At 43.3% G+C, this 21,604-nt stretch overlaps 1 protein-coding gene across 2 annotated transcripts in view; it reads right to left on the bottom strand.

Annotated features, from left to right (window-relative positions):
- The window catches only part of trip10b (thyroid hormone receptor interactor 10b), a 45,456-nt gene extending 25,402 nt beyond the window's left edge, over positions 1-20,054 (bottom strand). For both annotated transcript variants that reach the window (XM_079499790.1, XM_079499791.1), the window contains exons 1-5: positions 19,822-20,054; positions 2,796-2,911; positions 1,556-1,609; positions 1,074-1,221; positions 408-470 (exon numbers count right to left, since the gene is read on the bottom strand). In XM_079499790.1, coding sequence (XP_079355916.1) covers positions 408-470; positions 1,074-1,221; positions 1,556-1,609; positions 2,796-2,911; positions 19,822-19,845 — 405 coding nt within the window. In that variant the 5' untranslated portion in view covers positions 19,846-20,054. The remainder of the gene's footprint in view (positions 1-407; positions 471-1,073; positions 1,222-1,555; positions 1,610-2,795; positions 2,912-19,821) is intronic.
- Between the last annotated feature and the right edge of the window lie 1,550 nt (positions 20,055-21,604).

The following is a 21,604-nucleotide window of genomic DNA, read 5'->3' as shown; positions in this document are numbered from 1 at the left end:
CATGTGGGGAGAGCGGCAGTAATAATGCATGCGCTGCACCGTACTGCTGTGGATAAAAGCATCCAGCAGAGCACAGCCAATCATGTTACACGTCGCTGCGTGCTTTCTAGTCGCACACGGTTTTCTGTAAGAGAAGATACTGTGCAGGATTTCTCTTTTCCCGTCTCATGCATTGACTCCTACACGCCTGTTTATGAGTAGGTGTTCAGAAGGACCTATGTAACTAAATGTAGCGGACTGACAAAATATATACTGTACATACTCCAAACATTTACTTAATGTACTTTAGTTACCGTCACCCACTGTGCTCTGGATCAAGGGCAGCTGCAGCAATGGTGTAACAGCACTGACTGCATATGTTGTGCTACACAACCTGTAATGATGCAAACACACACAACATTACTCACACTTTCTAGTTGTTTGAAGCTTCCTTCTAAATTCTGCTGGGCCTTCTTGGAGTCGGCCAGATGCTATGAAAGAAACATGAACGTTAGACAGTGTTTCCCCAAAATTATATGTATTTCCCCCCCCCTCTCCCCCCCCCTCTCCATCTAAACATGTTCTGTGTCCTCACCCCCCAGATTTATGTTGAAAAAACGTCACAATTATTCAAATGTTACCAATTGTTTTATGTATTTAAATGTGGAACTTGTTTTTTTTCTTGTTGTCCGTTGATTTAGGTTCACTGCTACTGCTTTTTGCCAAACAATATGACATGTACGTACGTAGAGATATACATATATATAAGCTTTTAGCTTCAGCCTATTCCCTTTCGATCACCTGTTACAGTTTGATTATGTTGATGTATATTATGTGATGTTATGGATACTGGTAATGATGACCGAAATAAAGTAAACTAAACATTGTTGATATTTTTCAAACGCATTTAAAAAGGATCAGATGTACAAGCTTGCAGCGTGGCACAAAGTGACGTGCTGCAAGCTTGTACATCTGCTATTTTTTGAATAGCCAACATATAGTGTGGTTAAAATGAGTGGTGCTACAATAACTACTTTTGCTGGGGACCCCCTGGAACCCCCCCCAAGGACCCCTCCCTTCCCCCTCCCTCTCACCGTTTTGCGTTCCGTCTTGAGGTCCTGCAGGTACTTTGTGAGCTCCACACAGATGCCTGTGATCATCTCCTCTGCGATGAGCTCCCGTTGGCCGGCGTAGTCGTTCAGTTCGTTGAGAATCTCCTGGAACGACGCGTAATTGGTGTATCTGTATGTGGGGGGGGAGGGAGGGGCAAGTGGAGAGGGAAGAAATGTCATTGGTGGAATTATCCTCTGTCGGGTGGAAGTCCAAAACTTCAGGATTCAAATTCAAAAATAGCAAAAGAAATAGCAGATCGACAACCTCATCGAGTAGATCTGCTACTTTGATGCTTTTGTGGGCGTTCATTTTACGAAAACAATAACATGGAGATAAGCGGTTTGTGCCCAACAGCAATGTTATCTGTTATCTGGGATATTTCATCCCTGACTGAATTAAATAGTAAATACATGACTGATGTCGGGACATTTATGTTTGATAATATCACAATTCACTTTCTCACTTGCAATCTTGCTCCTCTTTGCTCCCTCGTTTGGCATACTTCTTGGTGAGACTCCTGGGATATGAGAGAGAGCGAGAGAGAGAGAGAGACAGACACAGCAAGAGAGAGAGACTGACTGTATTCATGTTTGCATCTGGTTTAGTTGAATATAAGGGACAGTTCAGAACCATATTGCCCTAGATGCTGCTGCTACAACCAAAACCAAAGAATCTTACTCTTGTGTATTTGTATATATCCAAATACTGTGGGACAGAAGCTGAGCATGCTCTACTGTCAGTTGATTAAGTGAAGGATAGACGGGTGCAGCAGACTCTCAAGTGAAGCAGTCTGCACTTACAAGGTGCATTTCCTTATTTTTGGCCTTCATCAGGCCTGAGTATAATTAAGTACCAATAAAATCTTGAATCTTTAAATATACTAGAGCGGTGCCCAGCACTGAATTGAACCTAATTGGAACGATATATGGAGTTCGTTGTCAGGCATTCCCAAATATGGAGTCAGATGTCAGAATATATTTGTGATTTCAGAACACGCCAGCTCCATATATGGAGCCTGGGTACAGTGGGTAGGGACCGACTCGACACCGGGCACTACACTCCCTGTGGTGGTGTGGAACGCGTGTGTCAAATTTGAAGTCGGCTGGGCGAACGCTTCTCGAGTTACGTGGAAGACAGACATAGGCCTACAGAGACTTGGTGCATTTATAGATAGCTGTGTAACTACATTTTTAATTTGGGTGCTGGTAGTTTAAATTCAATTGTCTTTGTTCAGGCCATAACAAAGCAAGTACATTTCTTTCAACCATTCATCTTTTCATTCTTTGAAGCACAAGCAGGTTTAATTTAACAAACAATATTTCTCCTGAGAGAAGCAACACTGCAGTTCAACTTCTGGTAGCTTGCAAAATAGCTTCACAATACGCACGCACACATGCACAATACGCACGCACACATGCACAATACGCACGCACACATGCACAATACGCACGCACACATGCACAATACGCACGCACACATGCACACTTTGCACAGACCAGTGCTTCTCAAAGTCAGGTCAAGCTAAAAAATAATGAACACAAATCTTTGCTTCTGTGGGTCCCCTGACTCCCCTGGCACAAAACCATTTTCAGATGGGGGTCTGACTCTGCGGCCAAATGATACATCAATACAATTTGGGCGTTTCCTTGACACGAAAACATTGAGAATCACTGCATTTTAGAACCACTTTGAAGAGGACAAACCTCAGCTGCTTGGCGTAGTTCTGTTCTATCTCTGTGCGTTCCTTCACAAACTTGATGTAGCGCTCCAGCAGGTCCAGCCCTGATTGGGTGTGCTTGTCGATGACATCATACTGGTCCTAAGAGACACACAAAGCAGGGCAGCAGGACTTTACTAAAGGAACACAAACACAAACAGAACAGACCCCCGCCCACCTACACACACACACACACACACACACACACACACACAACCAGAGAAAGAGTCCAATCATGGCAATGTACGTCACATTATGTTGTGGTGGTGTTGTTCACAGAAACAAACAATAAAGCACCGACATCCACTCCCTCTGGGACCGATTAACCCCTGTGCGGCGGGCCCCTGCCCTGGGCACATCATCTTTTAGGACCCCTCCACTCCCTCAGGGCAGTAAGGCAGTCACATGGGCACAGCACGCAAACATGCTGCTTGTGTGTTAACGCATGTTTGGTAAGCAGCACCCATATGTTATCATACAGGATTTTTGAAAGTCTGACATCTAAATTGCTATAACGTGCTATAACGTGTATAATGTGCATGCATTTGTAATAATAATAATAACCTTAGAACTTGTGCAGCCTTGCAGAGATGACGCTGCACCAACATTTGGCTGCTTGTACCATATGAGTGACTGACAAACAGCCTTCTAACCCCTGCTGTAAATACAGAGGAGGGGGCACACATATTTGATATTTCATTATCCTCTACATTTCAGTTTAGTAAATTGCAGGATGGCCAAGGGCCCCTGCTCCCCGGCCCCACTGGCACAATGGCCAATCCATCTTGACTTGCGCTCAGTGCCGCTCACTAAAAACGCAATATCACTCCAAAGTGGTATTTGGCTCCTTAACACAATCATTGATTGGACGTGACGTTTCATGATCCTCCCGGACACCCCTGTTTTAGCATATTCTATTAATTGTCTCAATTCTATAACTCTAAATGTTATGACTGCTTCAGTCTGCACTCTGCACCAGTTGCGTATGCTGGTAAGCATTCACATAAACATCCCACTGCCAAGAGACAATCCCTTCAGTTGGGAGAAAAGATGCATTGTCACGACTCACGAGTAGATAAATAATGTGTGTGACTGACTGTTGCCAAAGCCTGGAAAATACATCACAGAATACAGAAATAATACAGTCAAAAGAATAGAAACTGCTCAGATTTAACCTGCTCAGAATATCAATGCTGCTCTGATTTCCATATTTGTATATCCTCTATGTCGAGTGGAAACCTCATACCGGTATACCCAAAACGGTTACTTTTCAGGAAACAAAATCAAAAATAGCAAAAGTAGCAGATCTACAAACTCAAAGCATGTTGCTTCACTCCGTGTTTCGAGCTTGTAGATCTCCTACTTTTGATGCTTTTGTGCGACACTGTAGTATGATCAAGTAAGGTGCGACTGTGGCTCAAGAGGTAGAGCAGGTCGTCCAATGATCCATGGGTCGGCGGTTCGAATCCCGGCTCCTCCTGTCTACATGTCGAAGTGTCCTTGGGCAAGACACTGAACCCCAAATTGCTCCCGATGTGCTGGTTGGTACCTTGCATGGCTTCCGCCGCAATCGGTGTATGAATGTGTGAGTGAATGGGTGAATGTAATGCACAATCTATGTAAAGCGCCTTGGATAAAGGCGCTATATAAATGCACCATTTACCATTTAAGGTGTTTATTCACGCTTTTTTAAAAACCAGAATAACCACTTGAACCACAGCATCCCAACTCGGAGAAGAACTTTAGCCAAAAATAGTGGATCGGCAAAAAGGTTTGGTGTAGTTAAAGAGCAGACCAACTAGAGTGAAAGGTATTGACGGTGGCGACGGTAAATTGTCTGAAAATACACCACATCAATCCGACACTGCTGTCAAAATAAATATATGAAATGTATGAAAACGTTTATTCTATACAATATGTAGTGGGGGGTCCCTGGCTGCTTCATCTCTCTCTCAGCTAAGGGGTCCTTGGCCTGAAAAACGTACATTATACGGTCGGCCTACATAGCAATTTACATTAGGTCGGACCCATATCCCCTTTTTTTAAACATTTTTTTCAAAAGAATTACAGATATTGTACAAAATCGAAAATAAATCTAGCAAATTCCATATTTTCTAAATTAATGTTTTGCGTCTTGAACTGAAAGGTTTGGGAACCCCTGCAATACATGACCAAAAGTCAACGGACGGACACTCTTTTAATAATTAGTGTTTGCAATCACAGTGTTCTTTGTTCCACTAATATGCTACAGCCATAATGACATTCTAGACAATTGTGTGCTTCCAATTTTGTAGTTCACGGAAGGCTGCTTCCCGTTTCAGAATGCCAATCCCCCTGTGGACCCTCCTGTGGACCCCCCTGTGGACCCCCCTGCCCCCCCAAATACAGACATGGTTGTGTAGACCAGAGCAGGGTTTCTCAAAGAGGGTGGGTGCCGTGACACAAGTCCAATGGTGCCGCAGAATACTTTGATCATATTTGGTTTACTGTAGTAAGACGGACCACCAATACTCCGTACCAAAAATAGCTGATCTTCAAGCTCACAATGAGTCATGTTGTGACAGCTTGTAGATCGCCTGTTTTTGGTGAATGATGCCAGGTTTCAAGTGGTTAAATGTCAAATATAACGTTATTTTCAATCTGTCATAACGGAAACTAATACTACTCAGGTTTTGCAAGTGACATACTGTATCTTAGGGGGAAAGATTTACGTACTGTAATATGACAGAAATGTAAGGTGCTATAAAGTGACAATGTAATTCAGGGGACGGTGCATTGGATGAAACATTTTTACAGTGGTGACCCGAGCCAAAAACGGTTTAGAACAATGGGTGTAGAGATGAGTGAGGAACAAGTAGACTGGCCTGTCCCGACCTAACCCTGTCAAACACCTTTGGAATGAACTGGAACAACACATGCCAGCCAGGCCAAGTAATGACCCAACATAGAAGGCCCTGTTTATATTAACTTATGATGACGCAAGGTGACGCACGGTCTAAAGCTGTGTGGTTCTCAAACATTTTTCATTCAAGGACCCTCAAATTAATTCCAGACTAGGACTAATGGTCCAATACAAACAAACACCAAATAAATGCATTGAACAAATCAACAATTGGATGTGCCATCATTTTCTTCAATTAAACAAAGACTAAAGTAATAGTTTTAGGGGCCAAGGAAGTCAGTGCCCAACTCCAATTATCGGTAATGATAAAAACCACTAGCCAAGTCAAAAACCTTGGTGTAGTCATGGACTCAGACCTAAATTTAAACAACCATTATAGCACACTCACAAAGACAACAAATTGTGCATTAATTTTATACACAATATAACTGGAACAAACTCAAAACTGCAGGTCTGCTGCCACTTTAATTTCTTTTAAAACACAATCTGTTTGCCACTGCCTTGGATTGAGATACTGGTGCAACCATAGGGTGCAATAGAGGGACCCCCTAGGGGGCCCCACACGGTCACTCTGTCATTTCTCAACCGTTTTCCCTGGCCGCGTTCCTGTGGGTCTGGAAGTTCTGCAGACCCCTACACGGAGTTGCACCACTCACTTCACACGGGTGTGATTGTTGTTCCTCTTCCACATTGTTAATGTTTACGTCTTTTGTTTCATGCATCCCAATGTCATTGTATAATTGTGTTCCCTTTGCTTGATGTTCTGTGTAAATCACATGAAATTGCCTTGTTGTTGAAATGTGCTATGCAAATAAAACTGCCTTGCCTTTGCCTAATGAGCTCTTTATATACGGTATTAGGGAAATAACTGTTGATGGACCTTTAGACGAGATCAGAGATTGTCTAAGGCAAATATGCTTTCTGACTTTTCTCACTCCACCTAAGATAATACAATTTATATAGCGCTTTTCTTGGTAGTTGGTACTCAAAATGGCAGGAAACACCATCAACATCTTCCGGAGCAGCCTACACCAGCCTATCTGCGGCCGAGTCTGCCTCTCACACATTGGTCTTCTCAGCCCCAGCAAAAGCTGCACTAAAACCTAACTCAGAGGCACAAGAAATCTATGGTCTTCCAAGACTGCGATGCCGATGAGGAGTTAAAAGGCAAAAAAATAGACAAAGACAAAAAATACCAAACTAAAATGCAGAAAGGGAGATTTGAATTAGGCGGGGAAAGCGAGCCTGAAAATGTGGGTTTTGAGGGAGGCTTTGAACAGGGCAAAGGTTGGGGGGGGCAGCTTTGATGCGAGGTGGGAGTGAGTTCCAATTCCAAAAGGAGGGGGCTACAACTGAGAAAGCCCCGTCACCCAAAGTCTGTTTCTTTGTTTTGTGGATGTCCAAGAGGTTGGCAACACCAGACCTGAGGGGGCGGGAGGGGGTGTTGCGTTTGATAGCAAGATAGCAATACGTTAGTCTCTCGCGAGCCAGACCGTTGCCTCCCACAACTTTCAAATGCTTCCGTCATACGGTTCAGGAGCAACGGAAGCTCTGGAAATGATCAGAGGATCAGTGTTATGCACACTGTTATGAAGCTTAAAGTATTAAGTTGTCACTGCATGGTGCTATACTATATGTGCCAATAAACCTTGAACTTGATTCCTCTCTCTCGCTCTCTTTCATGGACACCCACCACCAGAGACCAATACACACACATGCATAATGACTGCACATGTGCGCACACACAGCCACACTCAAACCTGTTCAACAGGTCGGCTACAGCATGCCTGCCATTTTCTGTCCTGCTGTGCTAGACAGTGGCTTACACCTGCTACAGCTACAACACTAGAGCCCTTTTTTGAAAAACAACAACTCACAACATCCAATATTTGCAACCGGCTTTAAAAAGGAAAACAAGCCCACTTATAATAAGCAGACTTCGCATTGGCAACACTGCCCCTATACACCGGTATGTACACCAAGTGTAAATAAAATCACCCACCCACACCCACACACCCACACACACACACACACACACACACTTTAGGACATCGATTTATTTTATTTTTTCACAGCGAGTTTACAGATCAGCTATTTTTCAGTGCAGGTTAACTAATTCACAGCCGCTAAACCGTTCCTCTAAATGTCTAATCATAATCCCAACCTTGAATCTTTTTCTAATTAGTGTTGCCCTAACAGGGCAACCAGACTATTGTTATTGTACATTTGGATACTTTGCCGCACTACTCCTCCCACAGTTTTTGCCGCACACACGCGAGCCATAGGTCAAATTGACCGGCTTCATCGGGAATCGTTTTGCTAAGAGATCCGTTGTATAGTTTAATTGATATTAATTAATTAGTTCTCCATAGACTTATAATGGGGAAATCGAAGACTACATTTAAGTATTTTTTTCCCTTGGAGACCGTAAGCGCCATATTTACAAGACTTGTATATAGGGTTGAAGTGGTTACAGTAATGTATGTTTTTCTAATCAAAATGTAAATCTCCAAAGTAACTAGTAACTAAAGTTTTCAAATAATTGTAGTGGTACAAATGTTGGCTCTGAGATGTAAATGTATTGGAAATTGGAATACAGTCAAGTAAAGTACAAATACCTCAAAATTGTACTTAAGTACATTATTTGAGTAAATGTACTTGCAGTTACTTTCCACCACTGGGTTAACGGCAGGAGGATGAGTTAACAAAACGTCAACAAAGAGAGAAGTATATGACCAAGCTGTCCGTCTGATGACAAAAAAAGATTACGAAAGAAAGGAGAGAGAAGTATGACTAAGACACAGAAGTGGTCAATGTTATCCTCAACTTCATATTGACATCTGTTGTCCAGATCATATCTCACACCAGGGCTGCAGGGCTGAATCATTCAGGCCGCGGTAGTCAAGTCATACACCCAGCCAGGCCACCTTATCCCTATACCCACACGCGTGTACGTTTGGATTACAACAGAGCCATAGAGTATAGACAGAGTTGCGACATTGAGGGGGCAGAAAACAGCCCGGTCACGTGGTTCATGTACTCGCGCGAACCCTATCGACTACGACTACAATAGATTCTGTAAACTTCCGGTGTCCCTATTCGCCAATAGAAGACTATGTAGAAGAGGACTGGCCCCATGAAGTGAACGGAGTTGTCGTAACTCTGTCTATACTCTATGGGCTCTGGATTACAAGTAGGGCTGCACGATATGGACAAAATTTCATATCTCTGTATTTATGCCAAATATTGATATTGCGATATCGATACGATATTGCCGTTAACATTTCATATTCTACATTTTAAGTGTTGCAACACTTATACATACACTTAGTTAGTGTGGTTGCCAGACTATTGTAATTGTAACACTTTCTTTACTGGAGTAAGACTTTTTTTGAAACGCTACTCCTCCCACAGTACGCACTTGAGCCATATGTCAAATCGACCGACTTCATCGGGAATGGTGTGCTTGCTATAGATAAATGTTGTATAGTTTAATTGATATAAATTAATTAGTGAATTCATTTTCCCTATTCACTTAACATGGGAAGATCTAAAAGTCCAACTCAAGTATTTTTTTCTCCGACACCATAATAGCTATAGTTACAAGACTTGGCAGGGAGGTTCATAATAATTACGAAAATGAATTATCATATAATTACATCGGTCGGCCTCAAAATTATTTTGTCCCTGGATTCCTTGGGTTATGACACATCTCCCCATATAGGCCACGCCCATTTGCGTCATGATAGATTTTCCGCCATTTTGAATTTTCTCCAAAACACAATTTTTGCTCCTCCTCCTACAAACTTTGTCCAAATCTCACAAAAATCGGCACACATGATCTCTGGACCTTTCCGTTGAAAACACCACAGGCGTTCGGCCGTAATCGGCTTCTGAAGTTAGTGGGAGAGGGGCCTATTTTACAAAAAACGCCACCAATCACAAACCAAATGTCCAACCCACCCCAAATTTGAATCAGATATCGCGGGTGGTTTAATCAACCAAAAGCCAAAAGCAATTCCATTTTCATCCATAGGGGGCGCCGCAAATGCAAATAAATTAACCGTTTGTTGCAGAATTTTTTTTTGGGGGCATAAATCCCATTACTTACACATGATCACAGGTGTGACTTGAAATTGGCTAGCAACGTTAGTGGGAAGGGCCTATGTAAGCGACTGCGGCAACAACACTTTGCAATTTTTTTAAATTGCGACCTTTCTAGTTGTATCCCCATCTCTAAAAAATATGCAATTATTTCTTGTGAGAAGACCAGGAAAAATCTCAAATTCTACTATACTTGTGGGGACATTGGTCTACTCCACACAACTCGTTTCGTTTCCATAATTGACATACATACTGTTCAAACATTTGTGGAAACACGTTGAGATACAGTGACGCGTTGTGTGTCATTATAAACACAAAAAATCTAAAGAAATCTTGGAGCCTGAGACACAGATCACTGAGATCAGTGGTGCCAGATTTGGCAAGAGAAACAAGCAACCAGGTCATACACACATTTCAAACGTCTGTGTTTCAAGAAAAGAAAACATTTTTAATATATTTTTTAAACTAAGAAAAAACATTGCATGGATGCACCTGGGACATATCCATTCCTCAGTGATGTATCCCAGCAAGGTCATCGGGGTTTCGGGTCTCACTCTCTCGAACATCATACCCCTCACTCAGGCGACCCCGGTTGATCAAGTCCCGACTTACGTCCCAGTAGCTACCCTCGATCAGTCCCATTTAGGTTAAGACCAAGGCCACACAATCCGTTGGAACTACTCTGCCAGGGCTGGGAGGTACACTTCTGGTGCATGGAAGGACTAGGCTCTGTGGGTTGACTCCTACGTCTCACCAGGTCCACTCCTGCCCTCACCAGGCCCAGGACCTGTGCGCAGCACCAGAGTCCCAGCACCAGACACTTCATTCAGGGGTGGTGGATTCCTAAGCCGCAATGGTTCGGCAGATCCCACCTGAGCAGCAAGGTGGTGCTGCAGGCTCCGCTTGCGGCCTGAGTGGCCCTCCTAAAGGCCTCACCGAGGGTTTTGGGGCTTCCTCCTCACGGAGGACACAGGCTGTGATGTTAAACTTAAACATCACAAATGTGGTTTGGGGGTCCCCGACTCCCTGGTACAAAATATTTTCAGATGAGGGTCAGTGGACTATAGGGAATACATATTAATGTGGGGGGGTCCAAACTACCAATACTTACAAGCAACGTTACAGAAAAACAAGCCCAAAGTCGATTATAATAAGCAGACATGGCAACACTGACACAGTTATAGTGCAATCCTCTGAAGGGGAAAAGCTAAATGCAGATATCATCCCCCAATACAGTTAGCAATGTCCTGGATAACAGAGGTAGAATGGAGATGAGATAGGAGGACATTCATTTGAGCTTTTCAGTGCCAAAGGTAGTACAAGTAAAGGAGGAAACTGTGAATTATTGTTACATTATACAATTTAGACATTTAGCAGACGCTCTTATCCAGAATGACTCACAATAGAGTGCTGAAGTCCTGAGACATGCAGTGACGTCACTCACGCCACCCCTGGGTTACAGAAGTATTTTTTTTCCTATCGATGCCATAGGGTTATCTTGGCACCATTGCGTCATATAAGTTAAGAACTGTGTTCCAAAAAGTAAACAAATCAGCTCTGCGTCATTTATGACATCGAGGTACATTTGATAACGTCTGTGTTTGATTTTTTTTAAATAAATTCATACTTTTTCACCGTCAATTGATGCTTCATATCCAGACGAGTGTTTAATTTTGGAAGACAGTTCTTATACAGTAAGACAAAATCCAAGATTTTCAATAGAAAAAATAACTCTGGAACCAGGGAGAGAATGGCCTCTAGTGACGTCAGACAGACTTTGGTTCTCTATAATAAAACACAGAAATCCCAGAGGGCTTGTTTCCATTGTGGTCCTGTGTGTTCTATTCATCAAGACATATAAAGACATTTGCGACCGCAGATCGCATTTACTATGAAATCGTACATTTCCTGTCAGTCAGTCACTCAAAATCCCCATACATGGGAATGCCCCCATACATGGTGCCCAGGTCTCGTGACATCCCGTGACATCATCAGGGATGGAGATCCCTGATGTCAAAGTAAATGCGACCTGCTGTCGCAATTAAGCCCATATGTGGAGTTCCCTGATGTCATCAATATTGGCCAGCAACTCTACATCCGACCTCAAACCTCAAACCATTAGATCTCCATATATGGATATATGTCAGAACCTGTTCTGACTTTCCACATGTTGATCATTGCTTCCTCTTTGATGTCTCCCTATTGACTGATACCTGTCCATTTCAAACTCTAGACGGTCACGGGCCTGCCCCAAAGTTAGTGCAGTCGCGCCCAGCAGCCAGCGAAAACTAGAGTTCTCAACAGGCCCGAAAGTTAAGGCCCGGCCCTCATCAAACCCTGTACACCCAAGAGAATGTCCCAGCTAGTAGCTACCACCCTTAGATCTCCATTGATGGAGCTGACCTGTTCTGACATTCCATACAGAATTCATTCCATGTTGATCTGACCCCCCCATGCCAAAGCGCCAGCGCTCGCCCAGCAGTCTGCCGTCAAGGCGGATGCGTGCACCTGACTTCACCCTTAGGCGTCTTACTGGTAAGTGTTAATTATTGTGTTTGGTGTGGTGTGGGTGATCATGGCCCGTTTGGGGTTAAAACACAACATAATGCAACATTACATGATATACAAAAATCACACCTGTGTGAACTGAGCGGTGCAACTATACGTACTGTACTCATACTGTACTCTGTGCTATTGATGGACTCATAATGTACTTGTACTGTACTCTGGGTCTGTAAGTCGTACTGTACTCGGTATGCTGTACTGTACTCTGTGCTATTGTTGGCCTCGTACTCATACAGACACATGAAGTTACAAGTTAGTCATTAGTGCATGGCCTCATACTCATACATAGGGACAGACAGACGATTTGACGAAGCTAGTTATAGAGGGTATACGCATGCTTAAAGTGAATGGCACATCGAGTGGCAAAGCGAGTGGCAAAGCAACATGCAAAGTGAGTTTAACATTGTTTAACGTTGTTTAATGCAATCAGATAGGACTTTTCTGTTTGGATATATGGGCTATCAAGGCCAGAAAGTAGTTGGTTGGTAGGCATTCCTGCATAACTTCCGGGTTTGATGATGATGTCACGCGCATACTCTCTATTGGAGCGCTTGCACCGCTCAAAAACTAAAACTGCTACATTTCATCGTTTTCATGTCAAAAAACATTTCCAAAAATAGTGGAAAGCTCAAAATGTGTTACACTATTCAGGATTTGTTTTTGTATAAACTAACTTAGTATAAGTCTAAAAGGTTAAAGCCAAAGAAATTTGAGCGACAATTAATCACCAAGTAAAAAAATCATAATTGTGACAGCTCCAACAGTCCCCTAACAGTTAGTTACCTAATACTGCATATACACACACATTACACACAACGTTTTATTGCTACACCTCATGTTCACCAGCGTATGAGTGTGCGTGTTGCCAGATTTTGCGAGAGAAATAACCAACCAGGTATGAAAACAAGCCCAAAAGAAGCAACTATTCTACTAAGCTTACAAAGCTTTGCCATGCGACGCTTGTAGATAAGATCTGCCATTTTCAACAACAAAAACAATCTTGGATCAAAACAATACCAACGATATTTACAAGCAACTTAACAGAAAAACAAGCCTAAAGTCGCTTATAATAAGCAGATATGGCAACACTGAGTGACACCCGCCCGTGTGTATATTTGAAAGAGCACGTTCAGGAATGAGATAATCATTAGCTCACTAGTAGACCCCGCCCTATGACGGACGGACAGGCCCAAGGGCCTCTGCAAAAGGACCTGGAACCAGTAATACAGGTCCCACCCCTCACTGTGATGGTGCACAGTCTGCACACACAGGGGACACCAGCAGTGCAGCTTACAATTTAAGCATTTAGCAGACGCTCTTACTTACCCAGAGCAACTTACAATAATAAGCAAGGTAAACACACACATCAAAGGCAGAGAGACAGTGTTAGTGCCTCAGTAAACTAGGACAACAGCAGGTAAACCAGGAACCTAGCATCAGCCTAAACAAATACTGTCAAAATAATAGTGTGTATACTGTATACATTGACTATAACTATAGTCTATGTACTTCTTTACAGTGCAGACAAGCACAGAATCTGGTCAGACTCTTGATTAGCCCCTAATGGTGTAATGACTGACATCGAGGCAGTGCCACTACCTTAACCACATCTCGCATGAGATCACCAGTGTTCACTACGTAATTCTGCATAGTGCCAGCACAACATCATCACGTCTTTATTCATACTGAATGCTGAACCCAGCCATATAGACAAAGTTACAATCAATCATACAGAACAGATACAACTATAGATTAGATAAGTGAAAGTAGCCATAAAATTATCCTCGTATATCACAGAGACAGTCCTCAGACCACTGGGATAGTACTGAAACTTAACACAGTCATATCTCCATGGGAGACAATTTTCTACTATTATCCACATAACCTTATCGCATTCTCTTTTTTTTAATGTATGACATTGAGGATTTAAGTGACAACTCACAACACCAACCAGTGCCTGAGCACATTCTTCACTTTAAAGTAACTTTTCAAGTTACGTAACTAAGTAAGCCCTATACACTCTGCCGGGTCTGTCATACGACAAATAGTGAAAATAGCTGATCTACAAGCTCACAATGTGTTCACAATTTCCACCTATAATAACATGCCTAAAAATAGGAACACCAGATTGAAAGTTAAAGGTGCCACCAGTATTCTTGTCCTGCCCCACTCTGAGTGGGCCTTGTGTTTTAGGCCAGAACTGGAGAAAGGTTTACTCAAGACTCTCTCAAGACTGCCTCATTGGTTCACACTAACAGTACTTTGGAAGCTCTGACAATGAGCAGCACATAAAGCATATGTCCAGCCTCATAAAGCATATGTCCAGCCTCATAAAGCTTATGTCCAGCCCCATAAAGCATATGTCCAGGCTTCCAGTCTCCCGGCACTCTAGTTTCACCTTTGTAGTCGTGACTGTAAAATAAATAAGCCGACTGGAAACCGAATTAGTTCAAGCCTACCTAGCTTTGCTGGTAAACTTTTTCCATGTCAAGGACCCCCAAATCTATATTGTAATTCTGCATTGTGATTGGCTGAAAGTTGTGTCATCTTCTGCTGTGATTGGCTGAAAGTGTCCTGAGATTGGTTGCTGTGGTTGCTGTGATTGACAGGACAGTGTGTCATTGGCCAGTGATTGGCTGTGATTGGCTGAATTCTGGGCCTCTTCTCTTCCCTACTAGCGCGAATTGGGCCTCTGAGAGGGAGGCTGAGCTTGGCCTCGATAACGTTTGTGCCACATGAGCCAATATAAGTGGCAGAGAGATGTGGGGAGAGAAAGGTAGGTAGAGAGAGAGGGGTAGGGATAGAGAGGGAGAGGGGGAGAGAAGAGGGGGGGAGAGAGGGGTAGAGAGAGGGAGAAGGGGGTGACAGAGAGAGAGTGAAAGAGGGATGGAGGAGAGCGAGAAAGAGGAAGAGAGAGAAGGGGGGAGAGAGAGAGAGAGATATGTGAGGGCCGCGTAGCGTGGACTAGGTTGTTAGATTAGATGCGGCCCGAACCTCTGATAGCGGCCCGAAGTTCCGAACCTCTGAATGAAAGGTGATATGTACATTTGGCCACGGACCGGCATCTAAAAATGTTTGTGCTAGTAGGGAAGAGAAGAGAACATTTTAGTAAAAAAGTTATACAAGCTGCTATTTTGAGTGGTTCAGCCACTCCAATGACCAGCAGTGTGTGTCCCTCCCTATGTCTGTTTAGGATACCAACAGTGGCACTGTTGAGCTTCACACTGTGCACAGGTGCATGATGGGAAGTTGAGTTTTTAGTGTAACAGTGCAGTACAGACTACGGTGTAGGGGTGACAATGGCTGCAGATGCAATTGCGTTTGTTGACCACCAAGTGTCACTGTTGCGCAGCCTAACACACACAGGCCAGGGAGGAGGGCTTGTATAGTACAGTAATACAGCACCACTCAGTTCAGACGGGTCTGATTTTTAATGGTAGCACATTTTGCTGGCGACACCCTTGAACCCCTGCAAGGACCCCTGGTCGTCCCCAGACCCCACTACGAACCAGTGCTGTAGGCACTGCAGTAATAGAAATTCAAAAGGTATAGATATTTTCAAATATTTTTTTGTGAACACTGGGCTAGCTTGTGATAGTGGAATTACCCTTCCAGTCTGAAGTGCAGACGACAGCTTCCTGTTCACTACTTTTATGGGGTGGCATAAATGACAGACGTGCATGCAGCATTTAGATTGTGGAAGAATAGATAGTGACCGACTGTCCTCAGAGACTATAGGTCTCTGCTTATTTTCTACTCTTATGGTCGGGCTACACTGGGGACGGAATTGGCGTGAATTGCTCCGCTCCAGTCGCAAACTTCGTGGGAGTCTGTAGCGGCACGCTGCCACTATAAATCAATGGAACCCGGTAGAACAGGGGTTGAGCCGTCCAAAAACAGTGGCGAAAACCCTTTCCGCAGTATCGTTTCCAAAAAGTATAGTATCAGAACCGAGCTACAGATGATAAACTTAGGATAGGTTCGTAAAAAGGGGTGAAACAACCACTTACAAAGCTTATGAATTCAGCCAGTATCATGTTTTCCCAATGCAATCTTGCAGAAGCAGTACTACTGCGCATGCGGACGAGGTTGCCTGGACACAATTTGTATTTAAGCCCGATTTAAGCAGTTGCTTCACCCCCATCTTAAATTTGTACGTCATCTGTAGCTCGGTTCTGATACCTTTACTTTTTGGAAACGATACTGCGAAAAGGGTTTGCCTCTGATTTTTCTAGCAATGCAGGGATATCCTGGCACGGAACCTCTTCTCAGAGCTAAAGCGTAGATATGAGGTTCCAAACGGAGCTATCAGCCACTGTTCTGCTCCTCCCGCGATACGGTTCCGTTCCATCCCTAGTGCAGCCTGGCCCTGAGTCTACTCAAGGGTTAGGGTTCAAATCAGAACTCTCCATTAACCCTGTTGTGCTGTGTGTCACCCTGGTGACGCCCAAGGACTGTCTAAAGAGGACGAGACGCGAAGACCGTACGGGCGACGCCATGTTGCTCACATGGTGCTCCGTGGAAGGAAAGAAACATGCGCAGTTGAGACCAGGAAGTTGGACATGACAAATCATAGATATGGCACAAATGGCCCAGCAGATGGCGTGATGCCACTGACAGGAGATATGCTTGTACATATCATGTCACGTCATTGCATTTTACCTTTTATATATTAACGTTTTAACAGCAAATGGATAAGTAAGTCCCAGCATGGATCATCACACAGACAGTAATGTTGGTCGGACGTGACATCTGTATAAGCATCTCTCCTTTCATTGGCATCACGCCATCTGCTGGGCCATTTGCGCCATATCTATGATTTGTCATGTCCAACTTCCTGGTCTCAACTGCATGTTTCTTTCCTTCCATGGAGCACCATGTGAGCAACATGGTGTCGCCCGTACGGTCTTCGCGTCTCGTCCTTCTTAGACAGTCCTTGGTGGCGCCTAAAACCCTAACCATTAACTTCACAAACACAGTGAAACACTATGCCTAAATGTAACCTTAAACCCTAACCTTACAAACATGCATAAACCTAACCTTAACCCTAAACTTAGAAACACTATGCCTAACCCTAACCTCACAGAAACTATACCCAACTCAAAACCACGTCCACCTGGGCGAAAGACCGGGGAGAGGTCAACTATACCTGCCTGATGCTTGTTGTGTGTGTACTGGACTGTGTCATTTATGTAATGCTTGTTGACACATGTAAAATGCTGTGATTGTATATAAGTAGTGGGTGTGTTGGAAATATATGAATGTGTACTGTTGTTGATCTTAACATTTTCTTATATAAATATTTATTTTTGCCCCCTTCCCTGAGTGTGCCGTTACCAGGCCAGCATTGCAAATAAGAATTTGTTCTTAATGACTGGCATGGTTAAATAAAGGCTAAAAGCGATACAGTAGTTTGCTGTTCTCCAACTTAAATTCACAACAGTCATCATAGCAGCAGTCATGGGGCTCCAGAGTTGGATTCATATAGAGTTCACGGCAGTTGTGTTTTGATTTAAACAACTTGACAGCAAAGCTCAGCTCACACATGGCGGCACACAAGGAAGGAAAGCAGAAGTGAAAACAACACTGTCTGTTTCCAAGGTGTCTTAAAACCATCATCTCAGAGATGTGTAGTCAGTGTATATTAATGAACCCCAATCATCACTTTGGGATTGACAAATCTGCTGCATAGGGCCTACTGTGTAGAATACAAACAAATCTAAACAAGAACACAAAACATGATACCGGTACAGATGATCATTACATGTTGCCATAATATGCACGTGCACATATGTCATCCTTTCCAACATTTAAACTGATTTAACTTACCGGAAATAGCAGATATAATAGCAGATATAGAAGCTCAGTGTAGCTCACAATGCCTCACATTTGTGGTGTGTTGTGAGCGTTACTCAGGCTTTAGGTGTAAGCAATGGTCTTTCCTATCCATCCTGTCAGTAATGTGAATGCACAAAGAATCTCCTAGCTCTGTAGCCGCAATTTGCAACTCTAGATTTTTTTATAATGGGATGAATCTAGAGTTGCAATACCCTCCATTGACTCCCCACTCATCATTTTGCGTTTGCGATCTGCTTGTCTTAAACGACGTTAAACTCACCAACATTGCAGCTGTAGTCCAAGCTTGAATTATTCTCTTTCAATCTGCAAAGCTTGTTTTTCATAAAAATCCCCCGTAGACATGTTATGAGCTACTTTCTGTCAAGAAGAAGAAATGTTGGAGTTTGGAAGCGCTCGTTTGTATTAAGGGGTCGCGCTGCTGCCTCCTGCATTATGTGCAAATGCGAAACAGATGCATGTAGGGACGTTCAGTGACTTACGACGAGCGCTTCCAAACTCCAGCACTTAGAAAAAGAATCACTTGCACAGAATTTCTTGACAGAAAGTAGCTCATAACATGTCTACGGGGGATTTTTATGAAAAACAGGCTTTGCAGATTGAAAGAGAATAATTCAAGCTTGGACTACAGCTGCAATGTTGGTGAGTTTAACGTCGTTTAAGACAAGCAGATCGCAAACGCAAAATGATGAGTGGGGAGTCAATGGAGGGTATTGCAACTCTAGATTCATCCCATTATAAAAAAATCTAGAGTTGCAAATTGCGGCTACTAGCTCTGGTCCATAGCTCTAATCATGCCTTCAGGCATTAGAGCTATTGACCAGAGCTAAGAATCTCCCAAATTGTATTATTTGGTCCTGTCAGTTATGGGAAAAACTGCCCAAAAGATGGTGAGTTTCACTTTGTCAATGGCAGATTATTTACTGCATCTTCTCACAACTGAAAACATGGGACCATATCAGGCCCAAAACAACAACAGACAGAAGTGCTGACAACAAGCCACAGAACTGCTGACAAGTTGACCACAAGCCACATAGGTTCTCTTAGAGTCTTGAAGAGGTGGGAGAGATTTGGACAAGAATTGCAGTCATAAGAACAGTTTGAATTAATTCAGCACACCTAAGTGTGTGAACTACACTAGGTTCACATTGTAAAAATCTGTGTTATCCAATGTAACTAAATGGAGTGTAAAGTACAAGTGCAACCCAATAGCCTACTTACTATCTAAGTTACGTAGACAGTGAGCATTCTTCTCTTATGAGAAAGAAAGGTATGCAGCAAAAGGAATTGCGAAACCCTTCTGGCTATAAACTTTACCGATGGAATTCTCTCTTTTCACAGGATTGCTCAACAACTCAAACCTGGGCGGTGTACTGGGCAACAATTTAGAGACAATACAATGTATCCAGCTGGAAAACAATAGCTGGATGTCGTATTGTTTAGGGATGTTGAGTTGATGGTATGTTGATGGAAACAAGCCCACAAACAGCCGAGCCAACTGATAATCCAATCCCAAAGGCAGCGGTTGATTCTGCAAGAACAAGTTATGTCAGCAGCTATAGACAGTCAGCTTAACAAAACTTACCCAAAGGTCTGCCCCCCAGTCCATGTTGTCCAAAAGTTGTCAGGTTATAACCTTAATAAAATAACTGCTTCTTCAATTGTCTGTATCTTAAATAAAACAAACTTTCTGCAAGAAGACGCTTCAGCTAACTAACTTTAATGAGTCCCGTTTAGAATGCGGACATGGCGGTAGGATAGGAAATGTTTGGAGGAAGTGTACGCCTCTCTCTCTCGCTGGCACCGCTCCCCTCTTGTTTCTCCAAGAGAAAGAAAATATGTTCACTCGCTCTTTTCCTCCTGAAACAAGTTTGGGTCCCAGGAGGAGGTGGCGAGGGTGGGGGGCGGGGGCGTGGGCGGGGGGAGTGAGGGGGAGGAGGGGGAGGCCAGGGAGGAGGAGGAGGGGGAGGCAGGGGGGAGGGAGGAGAGGAGGAGAGAGATACGGTGGGAAATGGGAATATGCCAGCGGCATTGTCAGTCTTAAAGCAGCAGTAGCCATACAAGGCTAGCCTATATGCATGCAGGAGTCACAGCTGCACTTTACATTCAAGTTAAATTAGAAGTAGGGTAATTAATGATTTTCTTTGGACAGGAGTCTCCCTCTCCCTCACCAAGTCATTATTAAACAGAAAATGCATCTTCAGGTCAGGATGCAGATTGGATCCTGTGGAATTGGAAGTTATGACAGAAGAAACTAGAACTGCACTCTGTCGAGTGCCTACTTGCTTGTCGCACCCAAGTAGGCCTACTAGTGCGCAAGCAGAGCGTGCAAGTACTGGTATAACTGGCTCTCAATGGTGACGTAATAAAGATATGTTTCAGTGGGTGGATTAAAGGAAATGCCTCTATGTATATATGTATATGTAATTTGTCAGTTGATTAGCGGTATACTGTGGTTACTTGGGTCGTTTGATGCATATGTCCCGTAGCAGCATATGACGTGATGATGAAGATATGTACCAATGCCAGGGTATAACTGGTATAACTGGCTCCCAATGGTGATGTAATAAAGATATGTTTCAGTGTCGGTATGCAGTGGCGTGCACAGACATTTAGAGGGGCAGGTGCTCAAGTGAAAAAAGGGCACCTTGTGCAGCGCATCACGTGTAAACGTGGAATTCTGGTTTATCAAGAATTGATCAATGTCACCATGGTCCACATACATACCGCCAATGTCGGTATGTATATGTCATTTGTAAGTTGATTAGCAGTGGTTACTTGGGTCGTTTGATGCGTATGTCCCGTAGCAGCATATGACGTGATGAAGATATGTACCAATGCCAGGGTGTAACTGGTATACCTGGCTCTCAATGGTGACGTAATAAGGATTTGTTTCAGTGTCGGGTGGATTAAAGGAAATGCCTCTATGTATATATGTACTGTATATGTAATTTGTAAGTTGATTAGCGGTATACTGTGGTTACTTGGGTCGTTTGATGCATATGTCCCGTAGCAGCATATAACGTGATGAAGATATGTACCAATGCCAGGGTATAACTGGTATAACTGGCTCCCAATGGTGACGTAATAAAGATATGTTTCAGTGTTGGTATATATATGTAATTTGTAAGTTGATTAGCGGTATTACTGTGGTTACTTGGGTCGTTTGATGCGTATGTCCCGTAGCAGCATATGACGTGATTAAAGGACATGCCTCTATGTATATATGTATACGTAATTTGTGAGTTGATTAGTGGTATACTGTGGTTACTCGGGTCGTTTGATGCGTATGTCCCGTGTATGTATACAATACATAGGGGCATTACCTTTAATCCACCCGACACTGAAACATATCATTACGTCACCAT

The sequence above is a fragment of the Electrona antarctica genome (assembly GCF_951216825.1).
Source record: "Electrona antarctica genome assembly, chromosome: 4".
In the NCBI taxonomy this organism is placed as follows: domain Eukaryota; kingdom Metazoa; phylum Chordata; class Actinopteri; order Myctophiformes; family Myctophidae; genus Electrona; species Electrona antarctica.
This window is presented reverse-complemented; position numbering and strand designations above follow the sequence as displayed.